Source organism: Macaca thibetana, chromosome 12, assembly GCF_024542745.1.
Source record: "Macaca thibetana thibetana isolate TM-01 chromosome 12, ASM2454274v1, whole genome shotgun sequence".
In the NCBI taxonomy this organism is placed as follows: domain Eukaryota; kingdom Metazoa; phylum Chordata; class Mammalia; order Primates; family Cercopithecidae; genus Macaca; species Macaca thibetana.
In genome coordinates, this window is record NC_065589.1 from 12,693,288 (window position 1) to 12,719,166 (window position 25,879).

At 44.8% G+C, this 25,879-nt stretch overlaps 2 protein-coding genes and 1 non-coding gene across 30 annotated transcripts in view; 2 read left to right on the plus strand and 1 right to left on the minus strand.

Moving 5' to 3' along the window:
• FBXO36 (F-box protein 36) overlaps positions 1-25,879 on the minus strand; it is a 451,851-nt gene that overhangs the window by 70,493 nt on the left and 355,479 nt on the right. The window contains exon 2 of the mRNA XM_050751161.1: positions 16,984-17,100. Within this exon, the coding sequence (XP_050607118.1) occupies positions 16,984-17,079 (96 nt within the window). The 5' untranslated portion in view covers positions 17,080-17,100. The remainder of the gene's footprint in view (positions 1-16,983; positions 17,101-25,879) is intronic.
• LOC126933244 (U6 spliceosomal RNA) lies at positions 3,430-3,533 on the plus strand. Its single transcript, XR_007718486.1, has one exon. It is a non-coding gene; the product is annotated as a U6 spliceosomal RNA (small nuclear RNA).
• TRIP12 (thyroid hormone receptor interactor 12) overlaps positions 16,357-25,879 on the plus strand; it is a 153,700-nt gene continuing 144,177 nt past the window's right edge. For 13 of the 28 annotated variants that reach the window (XM_050751048.1, XM_050751060.1, XM_050751063.1 and 10 more), the window contains exon 1: positions 17,563-17,718. The gene's annotated coding sequence lies outside the window, so the exon portion shown is untranslated. Of the gene's footprint in view, positions 16,441-16,686; positions 16,712-16,916; positions 16,942-17,562; positions 17,719-17,807; positions 18,328-18,518; positions 18,543-20,368; positions 21,626-25,879 lie in introns of those variants that run through there. The other 15 variants (XM_050751049.1, XM_050751057.1, XM_050751062.1 and 12 more) reach the window with 10 other exon arrangements.

The window sequence follows — 25,879 nt, forward strand, 5'->3', positions numbered from 1 at the left end:
CATTTTAACTAATTTCATCTGCAATGACCTTGTTTCTAAATAAGGTCATAGTCTGTGGTACTCAGGGTTAGGACTTCCAAAAATCTTTTTGCGGGGAGACATAATTCAGTCCCTAACATATACGTACATGGGTTATACAGCCTACAGCCTATCTTCCATAAATCAGATACATACCTAAGCATTAAGGCAGAATTACTCCTGAATGCTCCTCACAGTGGCACTACTACATGGATGTGCCTACTACGTCTTTATGTATCCATCAATTGCTCTTAGTTATGCTTTTAATAAAGTAGTCTTGGTGTTACCACCCTCCAAAAAAGAAACAAGGTTAAACAAAATCCGTGTTTAAAAGTAATATTTAGGAATAATTATTTCACTTATATAAAAACATCCTTTAGTCACAGCTTAAACAAGCTCCACTAATGGGGAACAATTAGTTTGACACAGTGGGCAGAATGTAAAAGCATTAAAAATGTTGCCAAGAGCTTCTTGGCCCTTTTTTATACATTTTTTTCAGACAGGGTCTCACTCCAGCCAAGCAGGCTAGAATGCAGTGGCGCAATCCCGGTACACTGTACCCTGGACTCCTGGGCTAAAGTAATCTTCCCACCTCGGCCTGCAAGTAACTGGGACTACGAGCCGGCGCCACCATGCCCGGTGAATTTTTGTATTTTTTTGTAGAGACGTGGTTTCACCACGGGAGTTGAGGCTGGTCTCAAACTCCCGACCTCAGGTGATCTGCCCACCCTGGCCTCTCAAAGTGCTGGGATTACAGGTGTGAGCCACCGCGCTGGGCGGTTCCTAGCTCCCTTCGGCTCCCATGGCCGCCATCTTCAGAAGAGGGAGCCTTGGGGAACCAAAGTGCGGAAGACTGTAATGGCGGAGCGGAGGCTTTAAAGGGTATGAATGTGGAAACCACTTTTCCCAGCCAAATGGCAATCTATTTCTCTCTTTCTCTCTGTTTTTTTTTTTTTTTTTTTTTTTTAAGGCAGAATCGTGCTTTGTCACCCAGAATGGACCGCAGTGGCGTGATCTCAGCTCCCTCCAACCTCCACCTCCCGGGCTCAAGCGATTCTCCTGCCTTAGCCTCCTGAGTAGCTGGGATTACAGGCGCCTGCCACCACGCCCGGCTAATTTTTTTTTTTTTTTTTGTATTTTTAGTAGAAATGGGGTTTCACGATGCTGGCCAGGCTGTTCTTTTTTAAAAAATGCTGAAGATATACTTTAATACAGTTTTAAACAGGAGGAAGGCTCATCTTGGTACAAAAGGACCTTACCATAACAAAAATGTAAGATAGGGCAGGAAAATGTGCAAAAAATTTGTATATCTTACCTCATATAATCCTTGAAACATTATTGTGAGGTAGAAAGTTGTATCTGTTGGGCCGGGCGCGGTGGCTCACCTGAGGTCGGGAGTTCAGACCAGCCTGGCCAACACAGCAAAACACCGCAAAACACCGCCTCTACTAAAAATACAACATTTGCCGGGGGTGGTGGCGCATGCCTGTAATCCCAGATACTGGGGAGGCTGAGGCAGGAGAATCGCTTGAACCCGGGAGCCGGAGGTTGCAGTGAGCCGAGATGGCGCCATTGCACTCCAACCTGGGCAACAAAAGCGAAACTCCGCCTCAAAAAAAAAAAAAAAAAAAAAAAAAAAAAGGTGTATCTGTTTTCTGGGGTAAGAAAACTAACCCGGCGGGCGCAGTGGCTCATGCCTGTAATCCCAGCATTTTTGGGAGGCCGAGATGGAGGATCACGAGGTCGGGAGACTGAGACCATCCTGGCTAACACGATGAGACCCCATCTCTACTAAAAATAAAAAAACAAATTAGCCAGGCGTGGCAGCGGGCACCTGTAGTCCCAGCTACTCAGGAGGCTGAGGCAGGAGAATGGCGTGAACCGCGTAGGCGGAGCTTGCAGTGACCCAAGAGATCGCGCCACTGCACTCTAGCCTGGGCAACAAAGCTAGACTCCTTCTCAAAAGAAAAAAAAAAGAAAACTAACCCATCCGACCGGGCATGGTGGCTCAAGCCATCTCTACAAAAAATACAAAAATTAGCCGGGCATGATGGCCGGGTATGATGGCGGGTGCCTGTAGTCCCAGCAACTCGGGAGGCTTAGGCAGGAGAATCGCTTGAACCTGGAAGCCGGAGGTTGCGGGGAGCCGAGATGGCGCCATTGTACTCCAACCTGGGCAACAAAAGCGAAACTCCGCCTCAAAAAAAAAAAAAAAAAAAGGTGTATCTGTTTTTTGGGGTAAGAAAACTAACCCGGCCAGGCGCAGTGGCTCATGCCTGTAATCCCAGCACTTCTGGGAGGCCGAGACTGGCGGATCACGAGGTCGGGAGACTGAGACCATTCTGGCTAACACGATGAGACCCCCTCTCTACTAAAAATACAAAAAACAAAATTAGCCAGGCGTGGCAGCGGGCACCTGTAGTCCCAGCTACTCAGGAGGCTGAGGCAGGAGAATGGCGTGAACCGCATAGGCGGAGCTTGCAGTGACCTGAGAGATCACGCCACTGCATTCCAGCCTGGGCGACAGAGCGAGACTCCGTCTCAAAAGAAAAAAAAAAAAGAAAAGAAAACTAACCCATCCGGCCGGGCATGGTGGCTCAAGCCATCTCTACAACCCCATCTCTACAAAAAATACAAAAATTAGCCGGGCATGATGGCGGTGCATGATGGCGGGTGCCTGTAGTCCCAGCAATTCGGGAGGCTGAGGCAGGAGAATCGCTTGAACCCAGCAGGCGGAGGTTGCACTGAGCCGAGATGGCGCCATTGCACTCCAGCCCGGGAAACAAGGGCGAAACTCCGCCTCAAAAAAAAAGAAAAGAAAAGAAAGTTGTATCTAACCAGTCCGGTTGGGCATGGTGGCTCACGCCATCTCTACAACCCCACCTCTACAAAAAAATAAAAATAAAAATTAGCCAGGCATGATGGCGGGTGCCTGTAATCCCAGCAATTCAGGAGGCTGAGGCAGGAGAATCGCTTGAACCCAGCAGGCGGAGGTTGCACTGAGCCGAGATGGCGCCATTGCACTCCAGCCTGGGCAACAAGAGCGAAACTCCGCCTCAAAAAAAAAAAAGAAAAAGAAAAAGAAAAGAAAGTTGTATCTAACCAATCCGGTCGGGCACGGTGGCTCACGCCATCTCTACAAAAAAAAAAAAAAAAACAAAAAAATTAGCCGGGCATGATGGTGGGTGCCTGTAATCCCAGCTATTCGGGAGGCTGACGCATGAGAATCACATGAACCCAAGCGGCGGTGGTTGCAGCAAGCCAAGATCGCTCCACTGCACTCCAGCCTGGGGCGGCACAGTGAGACTGTCTAATAAACAACAAAAAAAAACCCAAAAGATACTGATCAGATAAACACATAAGCAAAACTAAGATGTCCACCATGGTAAGTGCTATCAAGAAGAGAGACCTGTGCTCGCTTCCGCAGCACATATATTAAAATTGAAACGATACAGAAATTAGCATGGCCCCTGAGCAAGAGACACCCTTTCCCTTCTGAGCCTGCTTAAAAAAAAAAAAGAGAGAAATATGCTGGCTTTGTAGAACACGGTCAGGAGCTTTGTCCTGATACGGGGAAGATGAAAAATTATTGGTTTTTATTATTTTTAAAATTTTTATTATTTTTTTGAAACGGAGTTTCGCTCTTGTCGCCTAGGCTGAAGTGCAATGGTGCAGTCTCTGCTCACTGCAACCTCTGCCTCCCGGGTTCAAGCGATTCTCCTGCCTCAGCCTCCCAAGTAGCTGGGATTACAGGCACTCGCCACTACACCCAGCTAATTTTTATATTCTTAGTAGAGACGGGGTTTCACCATGCTGGCCAGGCTGGTCTCAAACTCCTGACCTCAAGTGATCTGCCCGCCTCGGCCTCCTAAAGTGCTGGGATTAGAAGTGGGAGCCACTGCGCCTAGCCAAATTTTTGGTTTTTAAGGAGGTGAGGTGGTTGGCATACTATATTCCAATGATTGTGAGACACTTTTTTTCTTACAAAATCGCTGAAATCAAAGTTTAATTAGCATTGTTTTCTTTCTGGGCTATATGTGAAATAATGATGTGGCCTATACTCAGGGGCATTTTAGAGTTGGTGAGATACGGTGATTAGGTTTGCAATTTTAAAAGTTCATGTTGGATGTAATATGGAGAACAGATTTATGATCAGCTACATGGATCAGGCTTAATTTTATAATAAAATGCAGAAATTGACTATTGATGCTGAGTAACACTAATGTTTTTATCTCAACTCTTTTATTTTTTGAGACAAGGTCTTGATCTGTCACTCACGCTGGAGTGCAGTGGCTCGATCTCGGCTCACTGCAACCCCCGCCTCCCAAGTTCAAGAGATTATCCTGCCTCAACCTCCCAAGTAGCTGGGATTACAGGCATGCACCACCACATCTGGCTAATGTTCGATATTATTATCACACGCTGGTCAATGTGTTTTTGTGAACTGTCAACGTTCCAAGATTTTGTGCTGAGCTGGTGCGTCTGAGACTCTTACGATTTTCAGGCTTACTCTCTGCTCCAATTATACCTGCTTTGTACAGCCACAAATCCAGAGGGTTGGTCAGAGCTGAGCTTTCCCAAACAATAAAACATTTGTAAGAAATTCTACATATTCACAGTGATGACAGATGCTTTCCTCTGTGGCATGCATCAAAACATGTTCATCAGATTTTGGAAGCACAAATTAAGGCGTTAAAATGTGGCATATAACACATTTGAGGGTGTAGGTATTTTCTTTTAGATTATTAGTTAAAAATATTTCTACAGAGGACGTTAGAATAAAATGGTTGCAGAACCACAGCAGCACATTTATTTGTAAAACCAAAGGACAGGCTGAGCGCAGTGGCTCATGTCTGCAATCCCAGCACTTTGAAAGGCCGTGGCAGGTGGATCATTTGAGGTCAGGAGTTCAAGACCAGCCTGGCCAACGTGGCGAAACCTCGTCTCTACTAAAAATACAAAAATTAGCCGGGTGTGATGGCGGGTGCCTGTAATCCTAGTTATTCAGGAGGCTGAGGCACGAGAATCATTTGAACTCAGGAGGCGGAGGTTGCAGTGAGCCAAGATCGCGCCATTGCACTCCAACCTGGGCAACAGAGCTCCGTCTCAAAAATAAAAATAAAAATAAATAAGGAAAATGAAAGAGTCATGGAAAGGGTAAAATCTGACTGATTTAGTGCCAGTATTTAACATTGCTTCAGCATTTTCTGCTGTGTACCAGGCAGACTGCTGAGTGGTTTCCCAAACAGCATTCCAGTCACAGTCCCTAAAGATGCTCAGGGAGAAGAGGGTTCTGTGGTCCTAGGAAAAGCTCCACTCTGCAGTCTTCTCTTGGAGATTCATGATGCGAAATAGGATTTTAAAGGCTCTGAGAAATTTCAGAGAAAAGAAGGAAATATAATTTTCTTTTACTTAGAATTTTCCAATCTTTTCTAATCACGAAACTTTTTTTTAATATTTGTGTATTCTTTTTTTTTTAAAAGAGGGGCTGCTGGGCATGGTGGCTCACGCCTGTAATCCCAGCACTTTGGGAGGCCACAGGGGGCGGATCACCTGAGGTCAGGAGTTCGAGACCAGCCTGGCCAACATGGCAAAATCCCGTCTCTACTAAAAATACAAAAATTAGCTGTAATCCCTGCTACTAGGGAGGCTGAGGCAGGAGAATTGTTTGAACCGAGGAAGTGTAGGTTGCAGTGAGCTGAGATGGTGCTACTGCACTCCAGCCTAAGCGACAGAGCAAGACTCCATGTCAAAAAAATAATAAAATAAATAGAGAGGGGTGTCAGTATTTTGCACAGGCTGTACTCCAACTCTTGAGCTCAAGCTTTCTGTCTCAGCCTTCTCAATAGCTGGGACTATAGGCTCGCACTCCTGCACCTGGCTCATGATGCTTCTCTTTGAGAAATACTGGCCTGGAGTACTTTTTACATACATCTGGTTCTCACTATATTTGTGAAGTAGCTACAACTTAACTTCACAGAAGAACGGAATGGAACATCAGGCAGGTTACGCCAGGTCACACAGCTACTAATACACAATCTTTTTGTGTGTGTCTGTGTGTGTGTGACAGTTTTGCTCTTTTGTCCAGGCTGCAGTGAAGCGGTGTGATCTCGGCTCACTGCAACCTCTGCCCCACCACCTGGGTTCAAGTGATTCTCCTGCCTCAGTCTCCCGACTAGCTAGAATTACAGGAATCTACCACCACACCTGGCTAATTTTTGTATTTTTAGTAGAGGTTTCACCATGTTGGCCAGGTTGCTCTTGAACTCCTGACCTCAGGTGATCCACCCGCCTTGGCCTCCCAAATAGATTACAGGCGTGAGCCACCGCGTCCAGCCTCTAATACACAATCTTTGACGCAAACTCAATTTTTCTTTTTTTTTCTTTTTTGAGATGGAATCTCGCTCTGTTGCCCGCCCAGGTTGGAGTGCAATGGCACAATCTCAGCTCACTGCAACCTCCGCCTCTCGGTTTCAAGTGATTCTGAGTAGCTGGGATTACAGGTGTGCGCCACCAGCCCGGCTAATTTTAAATTTTTAGTAGAGACGGGGTTTCACCATGTTGGTCAGGCTGGTCTTGAACTCCAGACCTCGTGATCCGCCCACCTTGGCCTCCCAAAGTGCTGGGATTACAGGCATGAGCCACCATGCCCAGCTATGCAAACTCAATTTTTCTAAAAGAAAAAAAACAAAACCAAAACAAAACAAAAACCTCCAGTGCTTTTTCCAGCATAAAACACCACTTTCTTTTCTTTTCTTTTCTTTTTTGAGACGGAGTCTTGCTTTGTTGCCCAGGCTGGCTGGAGTGCAGTGGTGCGATCTCAGCTCACTGCAACCTCCATCTCCTAGGTTCAAGCGATTCTCCTGCTTCAGCCTCCTGAGTAACTGGGATTACAGGTGCACCACCATGCCCAGCTAATTTTTTTTTTTTTTGAGATAAAGTTTCATTCCTGTTGCCTAGACTAGAGTGCAATGGCACGATCTCGGCTCACTGCAACCTCCAACTCCTGAGTTCAAGTGATTCTCCTACCTCAGCCGTCTGAGTAGCTGGGATTACAGGTGCCCACCACCACACCAGGCTAATTTTGTACTTTTAGTAGAGATGAGGTTTCTCCATGTTGGTCAGGCTGGTCTCGAACTCCCGACCTTAGGTGATCCGCCTGAGTCAGCCTCCCTAAAGTGCTGGGATTACAGGCAAGAGCCACTGTGCATGGCCCTGGCTAATTTTTGTATTTTTTTGTGGAGAGAGGATTTCGCCATGTTGGTCAGGCTGGTCTCAAACTCCAGACCTCGTGATCTGCCTACCTTGGCCTCCTAAAGTGCTGGGATTACAGGTGTAAGCCACCGCGCCCAGCCTAAAACACGACTTTCTTAGATGGGCATGGTGGAATGGGACTGTAGTCTGCTATTTTCAGGGGGCTAAACTGGGTAGATTGCTTGAACATGGGAGTTGGAGGCTGCAGTGAGCTATGATTACACCACTGCACTCCAGCTTAGGTGACAGATCAAGACCCTGTCTTAAAAAAAAAAAAATTATATACACATATACAAACAAAAAACAAAAACAAAACAAAACACTACTTTCACGTGAAACAGCATTTAATTTTATTTTTTTGAGATGAAGTCTCACTCTGTCGCCCAGGCCAGAGTGCAATGGCACGATCTTGGTTCACTGCAACTTCCACCTCTCAGGTTCAAGTAGTTCTCCTGCCTCAGCCTCCGGAGTAGCTGGGATTACAGGCATGTGCTACCACACCCAGCTCAGTTTTGTATTTTTAGTAGAGATGGGGTTTCACCATGCTGGCCAGGCTGGTCTTGAACCCCAGATCTCGTGATCCGCCTGCCTTGGCCTCCCAAAGTGCTGGGATTACAGGTGTGAGCCAACATGCTGGTCATGAAACATCATTTTAGAGCTAGGTAAAGCTTAGTTATCTCTTAGACTAGTAACCTTATTATGCTGATGAGCAAATAGGGCTCAAATTAAGTGCCTTGCCCCAAGTCAAGAGCTTGCAGACTGCAGGAGGAATGAAAGGATCCGTGACTCAGTGACTTCCAATTAAGTGCTCTACTGCCCCATATAATTATGAAGCAAATCTATGTCAACGTAGGGTGAGACCAAATTAACTGCCCAGATTGAGTAGGCACTCACAGGTACCAAGTGAACAATTTACCTGGGAAGAGGTGATACTGGAGCAATGTCCAGTTGTCACGTGATTTTGAAATAAGGATTTAGGAGCCACTTGACTAGCCTAACTAAACAGTGAATATTATTATTTTTAAGAGTTTAATCACCTTACTTGGATCATGCCATCCCTCTCCTCAGAAAAGTGCCATATGCCACTTAAAAAAATTAAGAGAAATTAAAAATTTCTGACTACAAATGATTTCACAACTCAAATTGGGCACATCCTGGAGTGTCACAAGACACAATGATTGGGAATCATTTTTCTGAAGTGTGTCAGACATGAGGAATAGAAGAATAATGCAGTTTATCATTACAAACACCTGGCCTAACCTGTAGGGCAGGGAAGGGAATGTTTGCTGCACTTGCTGCCGTCAGGAGGAGCAGTGAGGGAGTAAATGACAGCAGGAGGGAAAACCACAGCACACCTTGAGGAGGGCTCCAGCACAGCTGAGCTGGCCTGAGGGTCTCAAGTGCAGTGGTGAAGGGGTAAAGCATCTCTCTTTTGTTTTTGTTTTGAGACGGAGTCTCACTCTGTCGCCCAGGCTGGAGTGCAGTGCAATCGCAGTTCACTGCAACTGCCGCCTCCCAAGTTCAAGCGATTCTCCTGCCTCAGCCTCCCAAGTAGCTGGGATTACAGGCGCCCACCACCACACCCAGCTAATTTTTGTATTTTTAGTAGAGATGGAGTTTCACCATGTTGGTCAGGCTGGTCTCGAACTCCCAACCTCAGGTGATCTGCCTGCCTTGGCCTCTCAAAGTGCTGGGATTACAGGCGTGAGTCACTGCACCGGCCTAAAACATCTCTCTTAAGAAGGAAGAATAAGAGACTTTCAAAGAAAAACAAAAAGACAGCTGAAAAGAGGAGTGTAAATCAACACATAAACAACAGACATGAGGAAAATAATTTTTTTTCTTTATGATACAGGGTCTCATGGCTCATTGCAGCCTCAAACAGCTAGGTTCAAGTGATCCTCCCGCCTTAGCCTCCTGAGTAGCTGGGACTACAGGCTCATGTCACCATGCCCAGCTAATTATTTATTTTTAAAAATAGAGAAGGGGGTCTTGTTATGTTGGCCAGGTTGGTCTTGAACTCCTGGCTTCAAGTAATCTTTCTGCCTAGGTCTCCCAACGTGCTAGGATTATCTGTGTGAGCCACCATGCCTGGACAATTTTTAGATTTTTTTGTAGAGATGGGATCTCGCTATGATGACCAGGCTATGGAAATAAATAAGCACAAGTTATGATACTGACTTTTGGAGTTTAAAAGGAGCAGCAGTTGTTCTTTCTGTGTGGAAATATTTTGGCTGTGGACGGTGGTCAGTGGGCAGAATGGACATGATAGCTTAGAAGTCTGCAAAAACATTCTTTTTTTTTGAGACAAAGTCTCACTCTATTGCACAAGCTAGAGGGCAGTGGCATGATCTCCACTCACTGCAACCTCCACCTCCTGGGTTGAAGCAATTATCCTGCCTCAGCCTCCCGAGTAGCTGGGATTACAGGTGTGTGCCACCATGCCCAGCTAATTTTTTTGTATTTTTAGTAGAATGTTGGCTAGGCTGGTCTTGAACTCCTGACTTCATGATCCACCTGCCTCATCCTCTCAAAGTGCTGGGATTACAGGCATGAGCCACCGCACCCGGCCGTGTCTTTGTCTTTTATTTTGAGACAGAGTCTTGCTCTGTTGCCCAGGCTGGAGTGCAGTGGCCGGATCTCAGCTCACCGCAAGCTTCGCCTCCTGGGTTCAAGCCATTCTCCTGCGTCAGTCTCCCAAGTAGCTGGGACTATAGGCGCCCGCCCCCACGCCTGGCTAAGTTTTGTATTTTTTTTTTTAGTAGAGACAGGGTTTCACCATGTTGGCCAGGATGGTCTTGATCTCCTGATCTTGTGATCCGCCTGCCTCAGACTCCAAAGTGCTGGGATTACAGGTGTGAGCTACCACACCTGGCCCCTTTAGTTTCTCAAAAGTAATTGTTACTTATATTAAAAAGAAAAAGAGGCCAGGTGCAGTGGCTCATGCCTGTAATACCAGAACTTTGGGAGGTCGAGGCGGGCAGATTACTTGAGGCCAGGAGTTCGAGACCAGTCCGGTAAACATTGTGAAACCCCATCTCTACTAAAAATACAAAAATTAGCCGGGCGGGGTGGTACATGCCTTTAGTCCCAGCTACTTGGGAGGTTGAGGCAGGAGAATCACTTGAACCCGGGAGGTGGAGGTTGCAATAAGCTGAGATCATGCCACCTCACTCCAGCCTGGATGACAGAGAGAGACTCCATCTAAGAAAAAAAAAAAAAAAGGTCAGAAGTTTCTAGACACTAAATCCTCCTTAAGGATGGGTAGAGAAGTTCATGCTTGTAATCCCAGCACTTTGGGACAGAGAGGTGCAAGGACTGCTTGAGCCCAGGAGTTTGAGGCTGCAGTGAGCTGACTGCACCACTGCACACCAGCCTGGATGACAGAATGAGATTCTGCCTCTAAAACAAACAAAAATGCCAAGAAACCTCCTTAAAATTTTGCAAGGAAAATTGGAAAATTAATCATTAATCAATCTGCACTCTCTCTAAAACTGTACAATTAGAATTATTTTCCCTCCACAAAAACAGCAGGAGTTTGTGACACAGCCATCAAAGCTACCTCAGTATTCAATGAGGGAGGTGGGTGAAAGGCGGTGCTGGCCAAATAGGGGGAATTCAGGCAGGACGCTACCTCAGAGTGAGAGTTAGCTATTTCCACTTTCATTTTAAATCTTTATTGCTTTTCTCTGATTATAAAAAGAAATGCTCATGGTAGAAAATTCAGATGTTTCAGAAATATGAATGCAAAGAGTAAAAATCTGTAACTCTAAGAATGCATCATTCCAGCTTTTTCTTTTAAGAATTATTTAAAACCTCACTAACATTTATTTAAAACACTTTTTTTTAAAAGTAGGAGATGCTATGTTTAATCCAGCAACTTGCTTTTCTTGCTAGATTTTATTTGGTCTACTGAGTAAACAGAGATCCACCGCATTGTTTTTGAAAAGTTGGATAGTATTCTATGGCATGAATGAATCACAGTTTAACCACATTTCCTCTCAGGGAAAAATGTTTTTACAATTATTGACTTTGGTGAATAATCTTGCTCACATATCCTTGTGCATATGTGATGGCATTTTTGGATACCCAAATCCTAGAAATGGATTTGCTGGGTCAAAGGGTGTGTGCATTAACATTTTTATTAGACTGCATTTACATTTTAAATCTTTAAAATTGGTCCGCAGTTTGAAATGGCACTAGCTCAATTTTTTGTTGTCTCTCGCTCAGCCAGCCGTCACCAAGTCTAGTTTTAATTCCTTTGTCAGAAGTCATTGAGATGACAGCTTCCTGTCACAGGCTGGCATGCAACCTCAGGTGTTTTCAGTCTCTTAGTGCTACAACTCTAATGCACTTCAAAAATAATTGCCATTATTTTTAGGGGGGTGAGCATTTTCATTTTTTTTTTTTTCCAGATGACACTAGCTTCAGATATCTTTTTGGAGTTTTGGATAGGATTTAGTAAAAGAGATAAAACAAGACTAATCTATTGCCCAATTCTTCCTTTTTTCATCTGCTGGAGTTAACTATGACATATTGGTGCTCTTCGGACAACCACCTGGGTTATTGGCTGCAAGAGGCCATATCTGCCAGTTCCCATCTACTTAGCATACCATTACTCTCTTTCTAACACTTTTCCAGTATTTGTCATGTTAAACCTAAATTAATTGTTCTGGCCACCTAAGCAACACTTCCATTTTGAGAGGACAAAGAAGACACCATTTCAAGAGTACAATACTGGTAACAGTACCCTCCTGAACCACTTAGTATAAAGCGATTTTTTGCGTCTTCTGGACTCATAGATTTCAAAACACCTGCACTCATTAACTTGCCAATTGGTCATGAACTTCCTTTGGAGTTAAAAAAAAATACAACATATAAAAGATTAGCCATTAAAGTGTTTTTAAAAATCAAATACTAGCTACATTCTCCCCACTATAAATAAGAATATATATGCGTCATCAGAGTAGGAACTAAATAATATTCAACATTCTTTCTAGCCCTGGCCAGGTTCGGCGTCTCACCCCTGTAATTCCAGAATTTTGGGAGGCCGAGGTGGGCAGATCGCTTGAGGCCAGGAGTTCAAGATCAGCCTGGCCAACATGGTGAAACCCCATCTCTACTAACAATATAAAAATTAGCTGGGCATGGTGGCGGGTGCCTGTAATCTCAGGTACTCGTGGGGCTGAGGCAGAAGAATCGCTCTAACCCAGAAGGCGGAGGTTGAGATCGCCCCACTGCACTCCAGCCTGGGTGACAGAGTGAGACTCTTGTCACAAAAACAAAAAAACCAAAGATGCTTTCCAGCCCTAACACTTTATTAATCTACAGGTTTTCAAAGAATTAGAATCCCATATAAGAAAATATATGTAAACTAGTACTAGAACTAGAGTAAGAATAACAGTAAAAAAAAATTTTTTTTTTTTGAGGTAGAGTCTCGCTCTGTTGCCCAGTGGTGAGATCTCAGCTCACTGCAACCTTTGTCTCCTGGGTTCAAGTGATTATCCTGATTCAGCCTACCCAGTGGCTGGGATTACAGGCTCATGCTACTCTGCCCGGCTAATTTTTGTATTTTTAGTAGAGACAGGGTTTCACCATGTTGGCCAGGCTGCTGACCTCAAGTGATCCACCCCTCGGGCTCCCAAAGTGCTGGAATTACAGGTGTGAGCCACCACACCTGGCCAAGTAAATCTTATTATTTATTTATTTATTTATTTTAAAGATTGAGTCTTGCTCTGTTGCCCAGGCTGGAGAGCAGTGGTGGGATCTCGGCTCACTGCAACCTTTGCCTCCAGGGTTCAAGCGATTCTCTTGCCTCAGCCTCCCGAGTAGCTGTGATTACAGATGTGCATCACCATGCCCGGCTAATTTTTTGTATTTTTAGTAGAGACAGGGTGTTGCCATGTTGACCAGGCTGGTCTCGACCTCCTGGCCTCAAGTGATCCGCCTGCCTTGGCCTCCCAAAGTGCTGAGATTACAGGCATGAGCCACTGTGCTCAGCCTCTTTTTTTTTTTTTTCAAGAGAAGGGGTCTTGCTATGTTGCCCAGGTTGGTCTGAAACTCCTTAGCTCAAGCAATCCTCCCACCTGAGCCTCCCCAAATTCTGGGATTATAGGTTTGAGCCACTGTGCCCAATCCTTGAGTGAATCTTTGATTTAGAAAGCAGTGCACTATTTTTTCTAAAGCTGGAGATCATCATTATAAAGATCAGCTTTGAGAAACTAAACTGACCCCAAGCTATAATCTGAAAGTTATTTTTTTGAATTAAAAAACCCCCTAAACCCAAAACAACATGGCATCAAGTAGTAAAAGAGAAGCGCCTGTATAAGCATACAATATATTTCAAATGTTACTATATAAACAAAGGAAATATTTATGTATAACATTTATATTCTGGACTATGTCAGTGGTGGTATGACACTAATGAGAGAAATAGCTGCCCTCAAATCCATGTCAAATGTGCAGTTATTTGGATTTATAAGGCCAACGAAAAAGATGCAGTGAAAAAGAGACTAAAAAACAGAATCAGCCCGAAAGAAGGATTCATCTAAATCTGGGGCATAATTTGGATAATATACAAAATTAAAAAAATAAAGACAGGAGAAAGAGGAGGAAATGTACAAGAAATAATTTTAGAAAGTCATTCCAGAAAAAAATCTATCTTATAAAACACATTTTAATGCTAGTCTTCTAGTACTTATTTATGTCAGGCCACCTCTTACTGGATGTTTGGTTTCCTGTGCTGAGACTCAGAAAAATTGTCTTGTGGTTAGAAAATAGCATATTCTCAAGGCAGTTGACTGAAAAGTATATTTTTTTGGCATGCCATTTTTTACAACAAATTTTACTTTAAAAAGAGGGTGAATTAATTAGCTTGGAGATTAACTCTCACTGGTAGAAGTATAGTGGATTTATTCAGCATGCTTAAAAAAGAAAATGGATCAGAATTTAGGATTTTATATATATGTAACCGACAGAACCTGAGATAAAGGGGAGTTTTTCACCTGCAAAAAAATAAAAATAAAAAATAAAAAAATAAAAATAAAGAAAAAGAAAAATTAAGAACACTGAAGGGATGGTGGGAAAGATTTCTTAAAAAGAGGAGTTAGGGCCGGGCGCGGTGGCTCATGCCTGTAATCCCAGCACTTTGGGAGGCCGAGGCGGGCGGAACACGAGGTCAGGAGATCGAGACCCTCGTGGCTAACAGTGAAACCCCATCTCAAATAAAAATACAAAAAATTAGCCAGGCGTGGTGTCAGGCGCCTTTAGTCCCAGCTACTCGGGAGGCTGAGGTAGGAGAATGGCATGAACCCAGGAGGCGGAGCTTGCAGTGAACCGAGATTGCACCACTGCCCTCCAGCCTGGGCGACAGAGCACGATTCTGTCTCAAAAAAAAAAAAAAAAAAAAAAAAAAAAAGAGTAGTTAGAGGAAGGTGTGCGCCTAAGTTAGACTTGAGGGCAAAGTCTGAAGAACGTCAACAACGTAAGTATTCTTTAGGAAGCCGAATGCCAGGAGCACTCCTAAGGATAATTTACTAAAATAAAAAGGTAAACAGATATTCAGCCTGTTGAGTCTTACAAATGAGAGAAATGAAGCATGCTTGTAAAATACCAGACCCTCAAAGGAAAGAAAATGCTAAAAAAGACAAAGTTTTAAAGGCTGTAGAGTGAAAATTAAAACATTCTAACTTACTTGAGGTAGATGAAAATAGAAAATCACGTAAGATTAGAACAGATTATATTTTTGACCACTCATGTTAGGAAGTGAAGAAATGTCAGGATCATAAATCTTAAAGCTGGCCAGGCGCGGTGGCTCAAGTCTATAATCCCAGCACTTTGTGAGGCCGAGGCTGCTGGATCACCTGATGTCAGTAGTTGGAGACCAGCCTGGCCAACATGGCAAAACCCCGTCTCTACTAAAAACACACAAAAAATTGGACAGGCGTGGTGGTCGGCGCCTGTAATCCCAGCACTTTGGGAGGCTGAGGCCGGTGGATCACTGGAGGTCAGGAGTTTGAGACCAGCCTGGCCAACATGGCAAAACCCTGTCTCTACTAAAAACACAAAAATTAGCTGGGTGTGGTGGCACACGCCTGTAATTCTGTGCTGGCACAAGCCAGCTACTCAGGAGGCTGAGGCAGGAGAATCGCTTGAACCCAGGAGGCAGAGGTTGCAGTGAGCTGAGTTTGCGCCACTGCACTCCAGCCAGGGCAACAGAGGGAGACTCCCTCTTGATAAATAAATAAACAAATAAATCTTAAAGCCAATGGAAAAATCAATAATCCGTTTAAAAAAGGTATGAAGCTGGGAGCGGTGGCTCATGCCTGTAATCCCAGCACTGTGGGAGGCTGAGGCAGGCGGATCACGAGGTCAAGAGATCGAGACCATCCTGGCCAGCATGGTGAAACAAGGTCGCAGTGAGCTGAGATCGCGCCACTGCACTCCAGCCTGGCGACAGAGCGAGACTCGGTCTCAAAAAAAAAAAAAATGTACAAAAAAGGATGACTTTCAGTATTTCATAAATCACCAAATGAGCAAAAACCCCTAAAAACAGTTTAATTAAAAATTTGAGGCTGACTCTGGGCCCACTGCCTAGGAATTAGCCCTGCTCCGCAAGGAGCAGTACTGTTTTTAAAAAAAATTTTTTTGGACAGTCTAATATTACATTTGTAATATTTCTAAATCTTAAAAAAATATATTAACATTTATATTTTAAAAGATGCTTTTAAAAATATAAAAAATTAACTCATTACCTATTTTGTTTAAGGGCTCCTGGAAAAATCGAGGGAATGATCAATATGCACACCAAAACAAATATATACAAACTTCTAAATTTCATTTTATAGGAATAGAATAGTATCTATTGCAAGCGCAGGGTGCATGAATAACTCAGTGACAGGCATAAGCTCAGCCAGGATTAGAAACGTCTTCCCAATGGAGGCCCCGCTTAAGTTGAGAATTTCATGGACACAGTAAATCATCCAAAAGCCCACCTTCAATAACCAAAGTAGGCATAAAAATAGGCCGATGGTTACTTTGGAGATAATATAATCCTCGGTCTTATTGTTGTGGAGCAGATGTCATTATGGGTGGGGCTGAAGCGCAGAGCAGCTGAAACATTTTTATACCACCCGCACACTTTCAATGGGATAGAAGGGACTCAAAAAGGTAAGAGAAGAGCTCCCAATCGTCAATTGCTACTAGAAATAACTAACTTTTGATGTGGCCATGGCACGCGTAAAGGCCACAAAGAGATTTATAAAATTCTCCATGATTAATTCCTATCCTGGAAAAGAGGCAATCTCCTTTTCCCCTCCCTAGCCGGCTCCTCCTTGGGACACTTGGTTGAGTCTTTCTTTCCCTCCTTCTCACGTTGAGGTGAGGCCGCACGCAAGCCTGGGACGCCCGTTTTCCTCTTCGCGCGGAGGGAACTCTACGGGTAGGAAGCCGGGGTGGCGGGAAAGGAGCGCGCGGCACCGCGGGGAGGCAGAGAAGGCTTGCCAGGGACTAGCCGGGCTCGGGGAGAGCAGGGACACGCGGGCCGCCGGACCGAGGAGGCCGAGGTGACGAGGAAAATCTCCCGGCGCGGAGCCGGGACCGGGCGCTTCCGGCGGGCTACGGCTGCTCTCGGCCTAGCACAGCCTGGGTCCCGGGCCCCAACCGGGCCAGGTAGGGAGTTAGGAGAGAGGGTAAACCGGGGCTCGCACTTGCCTGAGACCGGGTGACCAGTAACTGGTAATAGTCTTTGCTCGGCGCCGGGCCTTGTCCTACAGTTTCAAACAGAGTCTCCGGCAGCCTCGACGCCATCTTGGGACGCCACCGCCGTCGCTAAGACAACCAGGAAGGGGCGGGGCTTGGTCGGGGTCATGGGGCCAAAACCCTAGTTTAAATTGAACTACGCTTATGAGCTGGCAGAAGGATTTCTAACTTGGGGCGATTCTCCCCTTCTCCAAGGGTCTCAGGGAACCCTGATCCGTGAAATTTCCAGCTCCAGGTCCCGGGTGACCCGAAGGGGAATTAGTTCCTGCTACCACGGAGGGGAGGGGGTGATCCCGGCGGAGGGATACCAAGTGGAGCCCCACAGTCCCCTTCCTGGTCCCTCGAAGGGATCGGGCGGAGATCGGAGGCTGCTGGGAGAGTCGAGCCGGGCGGCAGGGGAGGGAGGGGCGATGTGATGGGCCGCCAGTAGGCAGCGGGGCCGGTCCCGCGGACGAGCCCGTCAACCAGAGCCCGAGGGCAAAGTAGTTCCCCGAGGGTGTCAGAGCGGGCGGGGAGGGAGGCGGCACGGGCGGAGGCGCACGCCGAGCGCGGTGCTGCGGCTCAGCTGATAATTGAAGGAACCCGGAGCCGCCGCTGCCGCCGCCGCTGGGGGGGGGGGTGGGGGGAGCTAGTGGAAGTTACTGCCGCGCCACCGAGTCCGGACCGGAGACTTTGGGGCCTAACTAGGTAATTGGGGCGCAGCTCCGGGCGGCGGGGGCAAGCCTGGGGGGAGGGGGCCAGCTGAGGGTTTGGGGGGGCGGGGGGAGGAGCTGGAACAGAAAGTCCCAGGAAGCCCGGTTGTGTCATCGCCGCGATTCGGCCCCCGCTTGGCCTGCTCCCGGCGCCGGCGGCGGCGGAGCCGCGGAAGGACCGGGCCGGGGGTGGACGGGAGAGACGCTCGAGGGCCGCCGCGGCCGGAGGGACCCGGGCCCGGCGGGAGGCAGGGGTCGCTGGGTCCCTCCTCCGGCTCCCCGCAATGAGAAGGGCCCTTCAGAGAACCGGGGTAAGGCTTGCGGGTGTTGGGGAGCTCGGCGGGGGTCGAGAGGGGCCGGAAGTGGGCTTTGGAGCTTGGAGGGTGTCTGGGAAGAGAGAAAGTGGGGGGCCGGAAGTGCAGGTGGGGGGTGTGAAGACGGCAAGGGTTCCCCGGAAATGGGACGAGGGGCCCGGAAATTGGGAAAGGGGAGGCTCCGGGTCTGTGGACGGCCCGGAAATGGAAACTAGGGAGCAGCTCGAGTGACAACAGTTGTGGGAAGCGAGGGTCAGAGGAGGGAGAGGCCGGAGTGACTTTAGACCGCAGTAAGGGGTTTCCTGCCCAGGGGGACGGCGAGGGACGGTTGAGGGAGGGCGAGCCCGGAGACGGGGTCTGCGCGGGGCAGTTTTTTAAGCCGTGGGAAGTTGAGGCTGAGGGAGGATGATGACGAGGGGGTCATGCAGGGAGGCCTAAAGAAGCCAAGAAACTTGACTGAGAGGAATAGAGTATCCTTTTAAATAGATCAGAATGGAAATTGGTGGTAGGTGGGTTTAACTAGGACTTGGGGGAGGGAGGTGGGCCAATTGTCACCCCAATCGTATTAGCATTCAGAGCGAGTCAGGCGATTAATTTATTTATATGTGGATTACATAAAACCTATTACAACGTTTGTCCATCAGTGCAGCCCCTCTCCTTCCTTCTCCATAGTGAGTGGGTTTTCTAGTACAGGAACAAGTTGGAGGGGAGTTCGAATAACGAAGGTAGTAAAACCTCAAATCCTGTCTTCCTCAGCGTCTTTCCCTTCCTCAGAATAAGAAATCCTTCGTTTCTTAGACGGAAGAATACGGAAAAACATAAAAGCACATGTAAATGGGGGGAAATCACACGTTTGAACTGCTGGTGGGGGACGGGAGAGAATTGGTTACCTTACGTGGTGAGGAGAGAACGGAAGGGGCAGCTTCCAAACCCTTAAGACAGATCTGTTTGTTTTTTTGATAATGCTGTTTTACTTTGTCTGGGGGAGGTTTAGCCTAAGCATCGAGTCTGGTGGTGGGCATAGTTTAATTGCTTCGTTAGTTAACTCGGGGAGGGAATGTGTCTGTGTGTAAAGGTTGGGCCGGTGCGGGGGGGCGGGGGGGCGGGTACGGTTAATAGCGCAGTGAATCCGTTCTAAGTGGACGTCTAACTGCTCTCCTGCTGTCTCCCTTCCTAGTCGCGGTCCTCGATCTTGTCTGGGCTGCCAGATCACCCGATCTCCGGGCTTTACTCCGTTTTGTAGGCCCTTTAGTGATGTGTTTAACTTTCTATTCCTCTCGAGACTCTCATTAGATATTTTTGGCATTTCATTTTTTAAAGACCTAGCAAGTTGAGGCTCAGAGTCTCCTCTTTAAAAACCAAACAAAAAATACGGGGTAGAAAGTTGAAAGAGCTATTGAGTGGGGTAAAAAACCGACGCTCAGAACAAAGGTCCTAGTTGTGTTAGAAAAAAAGGCAAGAGGCCTGTATATGAGGCCTGTGTGTGTCGCATTTACACCCGGGGGGGGTTGAGGAATGGAATTAGTAGAGGTTTAGAGACAATAAATTGTAGAGGATTTTATTGAGGCTGATTTTCATATTTATCACATGGAAAGTGATCAATATTAAGTGGAAGTTTTAAAGTATACAAAATTTCTAATTCTTTCTTTTGACACTTCCTCCTGTGTGTTCAGCCCCAGAAATGTTGAACTACTGTAACTATCTTTGTGAGATTGAGGGAGTTTTTATTTCATTTATTTTAAGCTTAAGAGTACATAACATGATTGGGGTTTGTGGGCTTTGTACACGTCTGCCCTTTCTATGAATGTGCCAGTATCCATAAGAATTGGAAAACTGTAATTAAGATTATCATTGTTTCCATTAAATCCCCAGTTTTTCAGGAGTGTGAGCAGTTTTTAAGTCTGTTTAGCTGACATTTATATTACTTAGTTTGTGTCTATGAACAGGCTTTTTTTTCTTTTTTTCTTTGTTTTCATTTACTTTCAAAAAGTTTGAGAACAGTTTTGGCAGTTAGAGTTCCAGAAGGTGCTAAACTGTAGTAGTTACATTTAAAAAACGGATGGGATGCTGGGTAGACCATGGTGAAATCAGTACTTTCACCTGGCAAAGCAAATTTGTAGTAATGTGTGATTCCATGTATGATTCCTTTCCCATTGTAACTTTTTTTTTTTTTTTTTTAAAGACAGAGTCTCGCTCTGTCACCCGAGCTGGAGTGCAGTGGTGCAGTCTAGGCTCACTGCAACCTCTGCCTCCCGGTTCAAGTGATTCTCCTGCCTCAGCCTCCTGAGTAGCTGGGATTACAGGCACGCGCCACCATGCCCGGCTAATTTTTGCGTTTTTAGTAGAGACAGAGTTTCACCATGTTGGCCACCTCGGGTGATCCGCCCGCCTTGGTCTCCCAAAGTTTTGGGATTACAGGCGAGAGCCACTGCACCGGCCCCAGTGTAACTTTTAAGATTATTGTATTTATGTTATCTAGACAAGGTTTTAATATCCTGCTTTGTTTTAGGGTTGTCATCTTAGCAAAGAAAACATCACTGGCTTGGAAATTCACACACTACCGATTAGTAGCTTTGTGACCTTGAGCTAGTCACTTAACCTATCTGGTCTTCATTTATTTTATCTGTAAAATGGGAGTGGGTAATCTCTATTTTACCTCACTGGGTGGTTGTGAAACCCAGCAGATGTAATGACTGTGGGAAAAAAACAACTAGCTAAATAAATAAATTAATTTTAGAAAATTACATTAGCTGTTTTGAGTTCATTTTTAAAAGATACAGCTTCTCATTAGTGGTGGTGGTCCGTGGGGCAGGGGAGATTTAATGTAAAGTAGGTTGAAGGTACAAAGTTATAGAACTTTATAATTTGAAATTGCTGCTTAATTGGTAGTAGAATTTGGGTCTAATTTTTGTCTTTTTAAAGTTACCTTTTTTTTTGACATCAGCATGCCAGATACTTGTTTGCCATCATTCTACCTAATAAACTTGTTTATCTGTTTAAAGAAACTTCAAATTTGTTTACGTTTTTTATTGACAAAATTCGTACCTTTTCTGGTTTGTGACTCATGAAATTGACTTAATGTAAGAGATTACAATTAGAGAATAATGCTTCTGAATCCTGGTCACTGTTTTCTACAGAACCTACGGAACTTTCCCTCCTTTTAAGTGGCGGGGTAGGGATCTTTTTGAGCAAATGTGATACCAGTTGCTCCTTTATTTTTTTGTTTGCTATTTGGTGGACTCAAGTCAAAACAGCAACCTGCTTGGTTTTTTTATCTTCACTGAAATCGCTCCTTGCAATTGCTTGTTTGACATGGAGTTTTCCCTCTTTTAAATCAAGCAAGCACCCACTATGTACAGAAAAACATAGAAGATAAAGGATGTAAAGAACAACTTACAATTCATCCCTTCAAATTGCTTCCTCAAACAAGTTTTTATCTGTGATCTTTATATTTCTGATTATCTGTACTTGCTTCATTTCTGCATTACAATATTGTATTTGTTGACACGTGTTGCTTTTGTTTCCCTGACTGGATTATAGGCTTCCTGAGGGCAAGGATGATTTCATATCAATGTGGTATGTGTGAAGGTATGCTAATAAACCTGATTGGTCTGGGTGAGGTGGCACTGGAGGTGGGGAGTTGGGAGGCAGGAGGCGGGAGGATCTCTTGAAGCTAGGAGTTGTAGCCCAGGCAACATAGTGAGACTGTCTCCCCAAAAAAGAAAAAATTAGCAGGGCATGGTGGCATGCGTCAGTAGTTCTAGGCAACTCTGGAGGCTGGAGCGGAAGGATTGCTTGAACCCAGAGATTCGAAGTTAATAGTTATGATCACGCCACTGCACTCCAACCTGCTTGGAAGGGTTCTTTGACCCCGGCAGATTCTTCAGAATGCTTTCTGTTGGTTGGTTCAGTGATCATGGCCTCTTCACATCTCCCCTGACTAATGTGCCATTAAAGTGCCTGGATGGATATCAACTGTCACTGCCATGTTTTAGTGTTAAGCCAGTGGCTTATTCTGTGCCACTTTTTTCATAGGCCAAGCTTTAGTTAATAAGGCCAAGCCTGAGGGGAGTCCAGGCCAAATAGGGTGGAAGAGTAAAAATCTGGTGGACATTACAGAATAAATATAATTTTTAGATTGTTGTATATAATCTTAGTGCTTGGTAATTTTTTTTTTGAGACAGAGTCTCGCTCTGTCGCTCAGGCTGGAGTGCAGTGGCGCAATCTCGGCTCACTGCAAGCTCTGCCTTCTGGGTTCACGCCATTCTCCTACCTCAGCCTCCCAAGTAGCTGGGACTACAGGTGCCCGCCACCATGCCCTGCTAATTTTTTTATATTTTTAGTAGAGATGGGGTTTCACTGTGTTAGCCAGGATGGTCTCGATCTCCTGATCTCGTGATCCCCCCGCCTCAGCCTCCCAAAATGCTGGGATTGCAGGCGTGAGCCACCGCACCCGGCCAGTGCCTGGTAATTCTTAACGTGTAGTGTAGTATAGTGTAATGTGAGCTTTACTGGTGTATTTTCTTTTGGTACTTGTGTATCATTTCAGCAGCTGTGTTACAGACTTGAAGACATAACCTCAAAGCAGCTGTTCTCTACCTCTCTGCTGGGTTTCTCTGTGCATAATGGATGCTTGCTGTTATTTGTAATAAATAGATAAGTATACTGATGCTAGACCTGTCCCTTGATTTTTTTTTTTTTTTAAGGTAAAATTTAACTCAGCTAATGTCTTGGATTTTTAAAAAATGTAGTTCTTTAATATCCTCACTTACTGATAATTTTAGGTTGTTGGCAAAAAGAGGTTTCCTAGACTGAAGTAAGTCTGTTCAGTCATTTTTCTCTGAGGCCTTTTAGATTTTGGTTGTTTCTTGTGATTTCAGTGATTTCATTAAATCATTGGATAGAAGAAAAAGGAACTTAACTCATTGTTCAGGCTTACATGCTTTTTTCTTGAGAGTGCAGAAGCTATTGGCAGTAGTCAAGTTTCATGGTTATGCTTGTTTGTTTGTTGAGACGGAGTCTCACTCTTGTCGCCCAGGCTGAGTGCAGTGGCGCAATCTCGGCTCACTGCAGCCTCCACCTTCCAGGTTCAAGCAATTGTCCTGCTTCAGCCTCCCAAGTACTGGGATCACAGACAGGCGCCACCATGCCCGGCTATCATGGTTATGCTTGATTTAAAAAGTCATTCAGGTGGTCTAGAGTGAAAAATACCTGCTACTCTGTGTTTTCCTTAATAGCACTGTTCAAGTGATTGTCTGATTTGAAGGCAAGACTTAGGTTCCAGTCCTAGCTGTGCACTTCCCATCTTTGTAACCTTGGGCAAATAATTTAACTTAGTACTTTGTGAGCTTCAAGTGCCTAATCTGAAAAATCTGATTATTATTACCTAACCTAGAGTCAATTGTCATTTATATGCTAGACATTCTGTATTTAGATTAGGCTCCACAGATGTATTGGAACACAAAGCCCTTTCTCCATTTGTTTACAGTACTGTCGGCCATTGCCTCATTTGTGAAAACTCTTTTAACTCGAACATACCTCTGTTATATGCATAGGTATCCTACTTGAAACATTTGACCAGACCCAGTGGCTCATGCCTGTAATTCCAGAACTTTGGGAGGCTGAGGCAGGAGGATCGCTTGAGCCTAGGAGTTTGAGACTAGCCTGAGCAACTTAGTAGAGACCTTGTGGCTACTAAAAATAAAAAATTAGCTGGGCATGGTGGCACATGCCTGTAGTCTCAGCTACCTGGGAGGCTGAGGTGAAAGGATTGCTTGAGCCTGGGAGATCAAAGCTGTGGTGAGCTCGAATTGTGCCGCTGCACTCCAGCCTGGGAGACAGAGTGAGACCCTGTCTCAAAAAAAAATTTTTTTTTTTTTTTTTTGTTTAATATACAATTGTATTCCTTAGTTGATTATGAATTCTTTAAAGTCCTTAGCCTCCACCCTTCTTTTTTAAACTTTTACAAGAACACTAATCCCAAGCAGTGTCCCTTTTTGTTTCTGCATCTAGCACAGTACCTGGTCCATAATAGGGATTAAGTGTTTGTTGATAGAATAAGTCTTGTGAAAATAAAATAAGATACTTTAAGTGGAAATATTTCGTAATGGCTTAATGTCCTGTTTTTTAAATTTTGATTAATATTTTGCATCGTTAATGCTAAAATGATTGAGACTTGTAGTCAGTATATATTTGGAGACTGCAAGTTACTTTAAATCATACATTTTAAAAGGAATTAGGGCAAGCCATTTTGTTATTCTTTAATTGGACATTATGTGCATATAATAGTTGATAGTTTAAAGTACATTGAAGACCTAAATAAGTTTTTTTTGAGATTGAGTCTCGCTCTGTTGTCCAGGTTGGAGTGCAGTGGCGCAATCTTGGCTCACTTGTAAACTCCACCTCCTGGGTTCAAGCAATCCTCCTGCCTCAGCCTCCCCAGAGGTGGGATACAGGCGCTTGCCACCACACCCAGCTAATTTTTTGTATTTTTGGTAGAGACAGGTTTCACCATGTTGGCCAGGCTGGTCTTGAACTCCGGACCTCACGTGATACACCCGCGTTGGCCTCCCAAAGTGCTGAGATTACAAGAATGAGCCACTGCGCCTAACTGATATGTTTTAATACAGTGCTAACTGATTAGTGTCTGCAATTTATAATAGTATACATCATTCTAGTTTATTCTGTTTGTTTCTTTTTAGAGAGCATGTACATATTTCTATAAATACGGTGTTATTACCTATACATAGATTTTTGAAGGCTATTTATAAGCGTGAGTGTCCATCAGCAAGCCTTCAAGACTTGAAGTTACAGCATTTCAGTGTGTATTTTAATCAACTTGTTGGCTGTCATAACCAATGAGTTCTACCCTGACTTCAAAACTCCTACTCATTCTGCCTGTGGGCAGTGCTCTGAATAAATAGATGTACCTTGTGCTGTCTTCTTAAGGTCAGATTAACTTAAAGTTTTTATATTGGTAAACGTGTGATGCCCTGGAAACCTAAAGTGAGTTTTCACAGTAGCCCATCTCTTGAAATTCTCTCTTCAGTTGTAATTTAAGCTGCTTTGTGTCCTTAGAGAGCAGGTTCATAGAGATCATATGAAGGTCCCCTACTTTTTTTGATTCTCAAAAACCAAGTGCTTCTAGTAGCCTTGTAAATAGGAAATATATGCAAATACTACCAACTTCTAAGACCCCAGTGTTTCGTAATTCTGTTTGTTTTGCATCCTTGGCTGCAATCAGATTGAACTGTTTCTTCCTCTCTGAACACACCCAGCAACTTTTTAGCGTTTTTGCTTTGGTTTTTTGTCTACTTGAATTGATACCCCTTCCACATCTTGTATCTCTTTATTATTATTATTATTATTTGTTTTATTTTTTGAGGCAGAGTTTTGCTTTGTCGCCCAGGCTGGAGTGCAGTGGCGCGATCTCAGCTCACTGCAACCTCCACCACCTCCTTGGTTCAAGCAATTCCCCTGCCTCAACCTCCTGAGTAGCTGGGATTACAGACTGGTCTTGAACTCCTGATCTCAGGCAATTCACCTGCCTCGGCCCCCCAGAGTTGGAATTACAGGCGTGGGCCACCGCACCTGGCCTGTATCTCTTACAACTATATGTACACACACACTTGACTTTCTTCTAGTGACTCCTTTAAAATTTTTACTCCTTACTCTCCTATTCCCCTTCTGTAACATATTTCAGGATGGCTTTCACATTCTGTCTTATATGATTAGTTGTTTACATCTTAACTTCTTAACTGCATTTTTGGCCTCTTTAAGGTAGAGATCTCATTATTTTATCTTCACAGTGTCTGGCACAAGGCTTCCAACATAATGCATTGT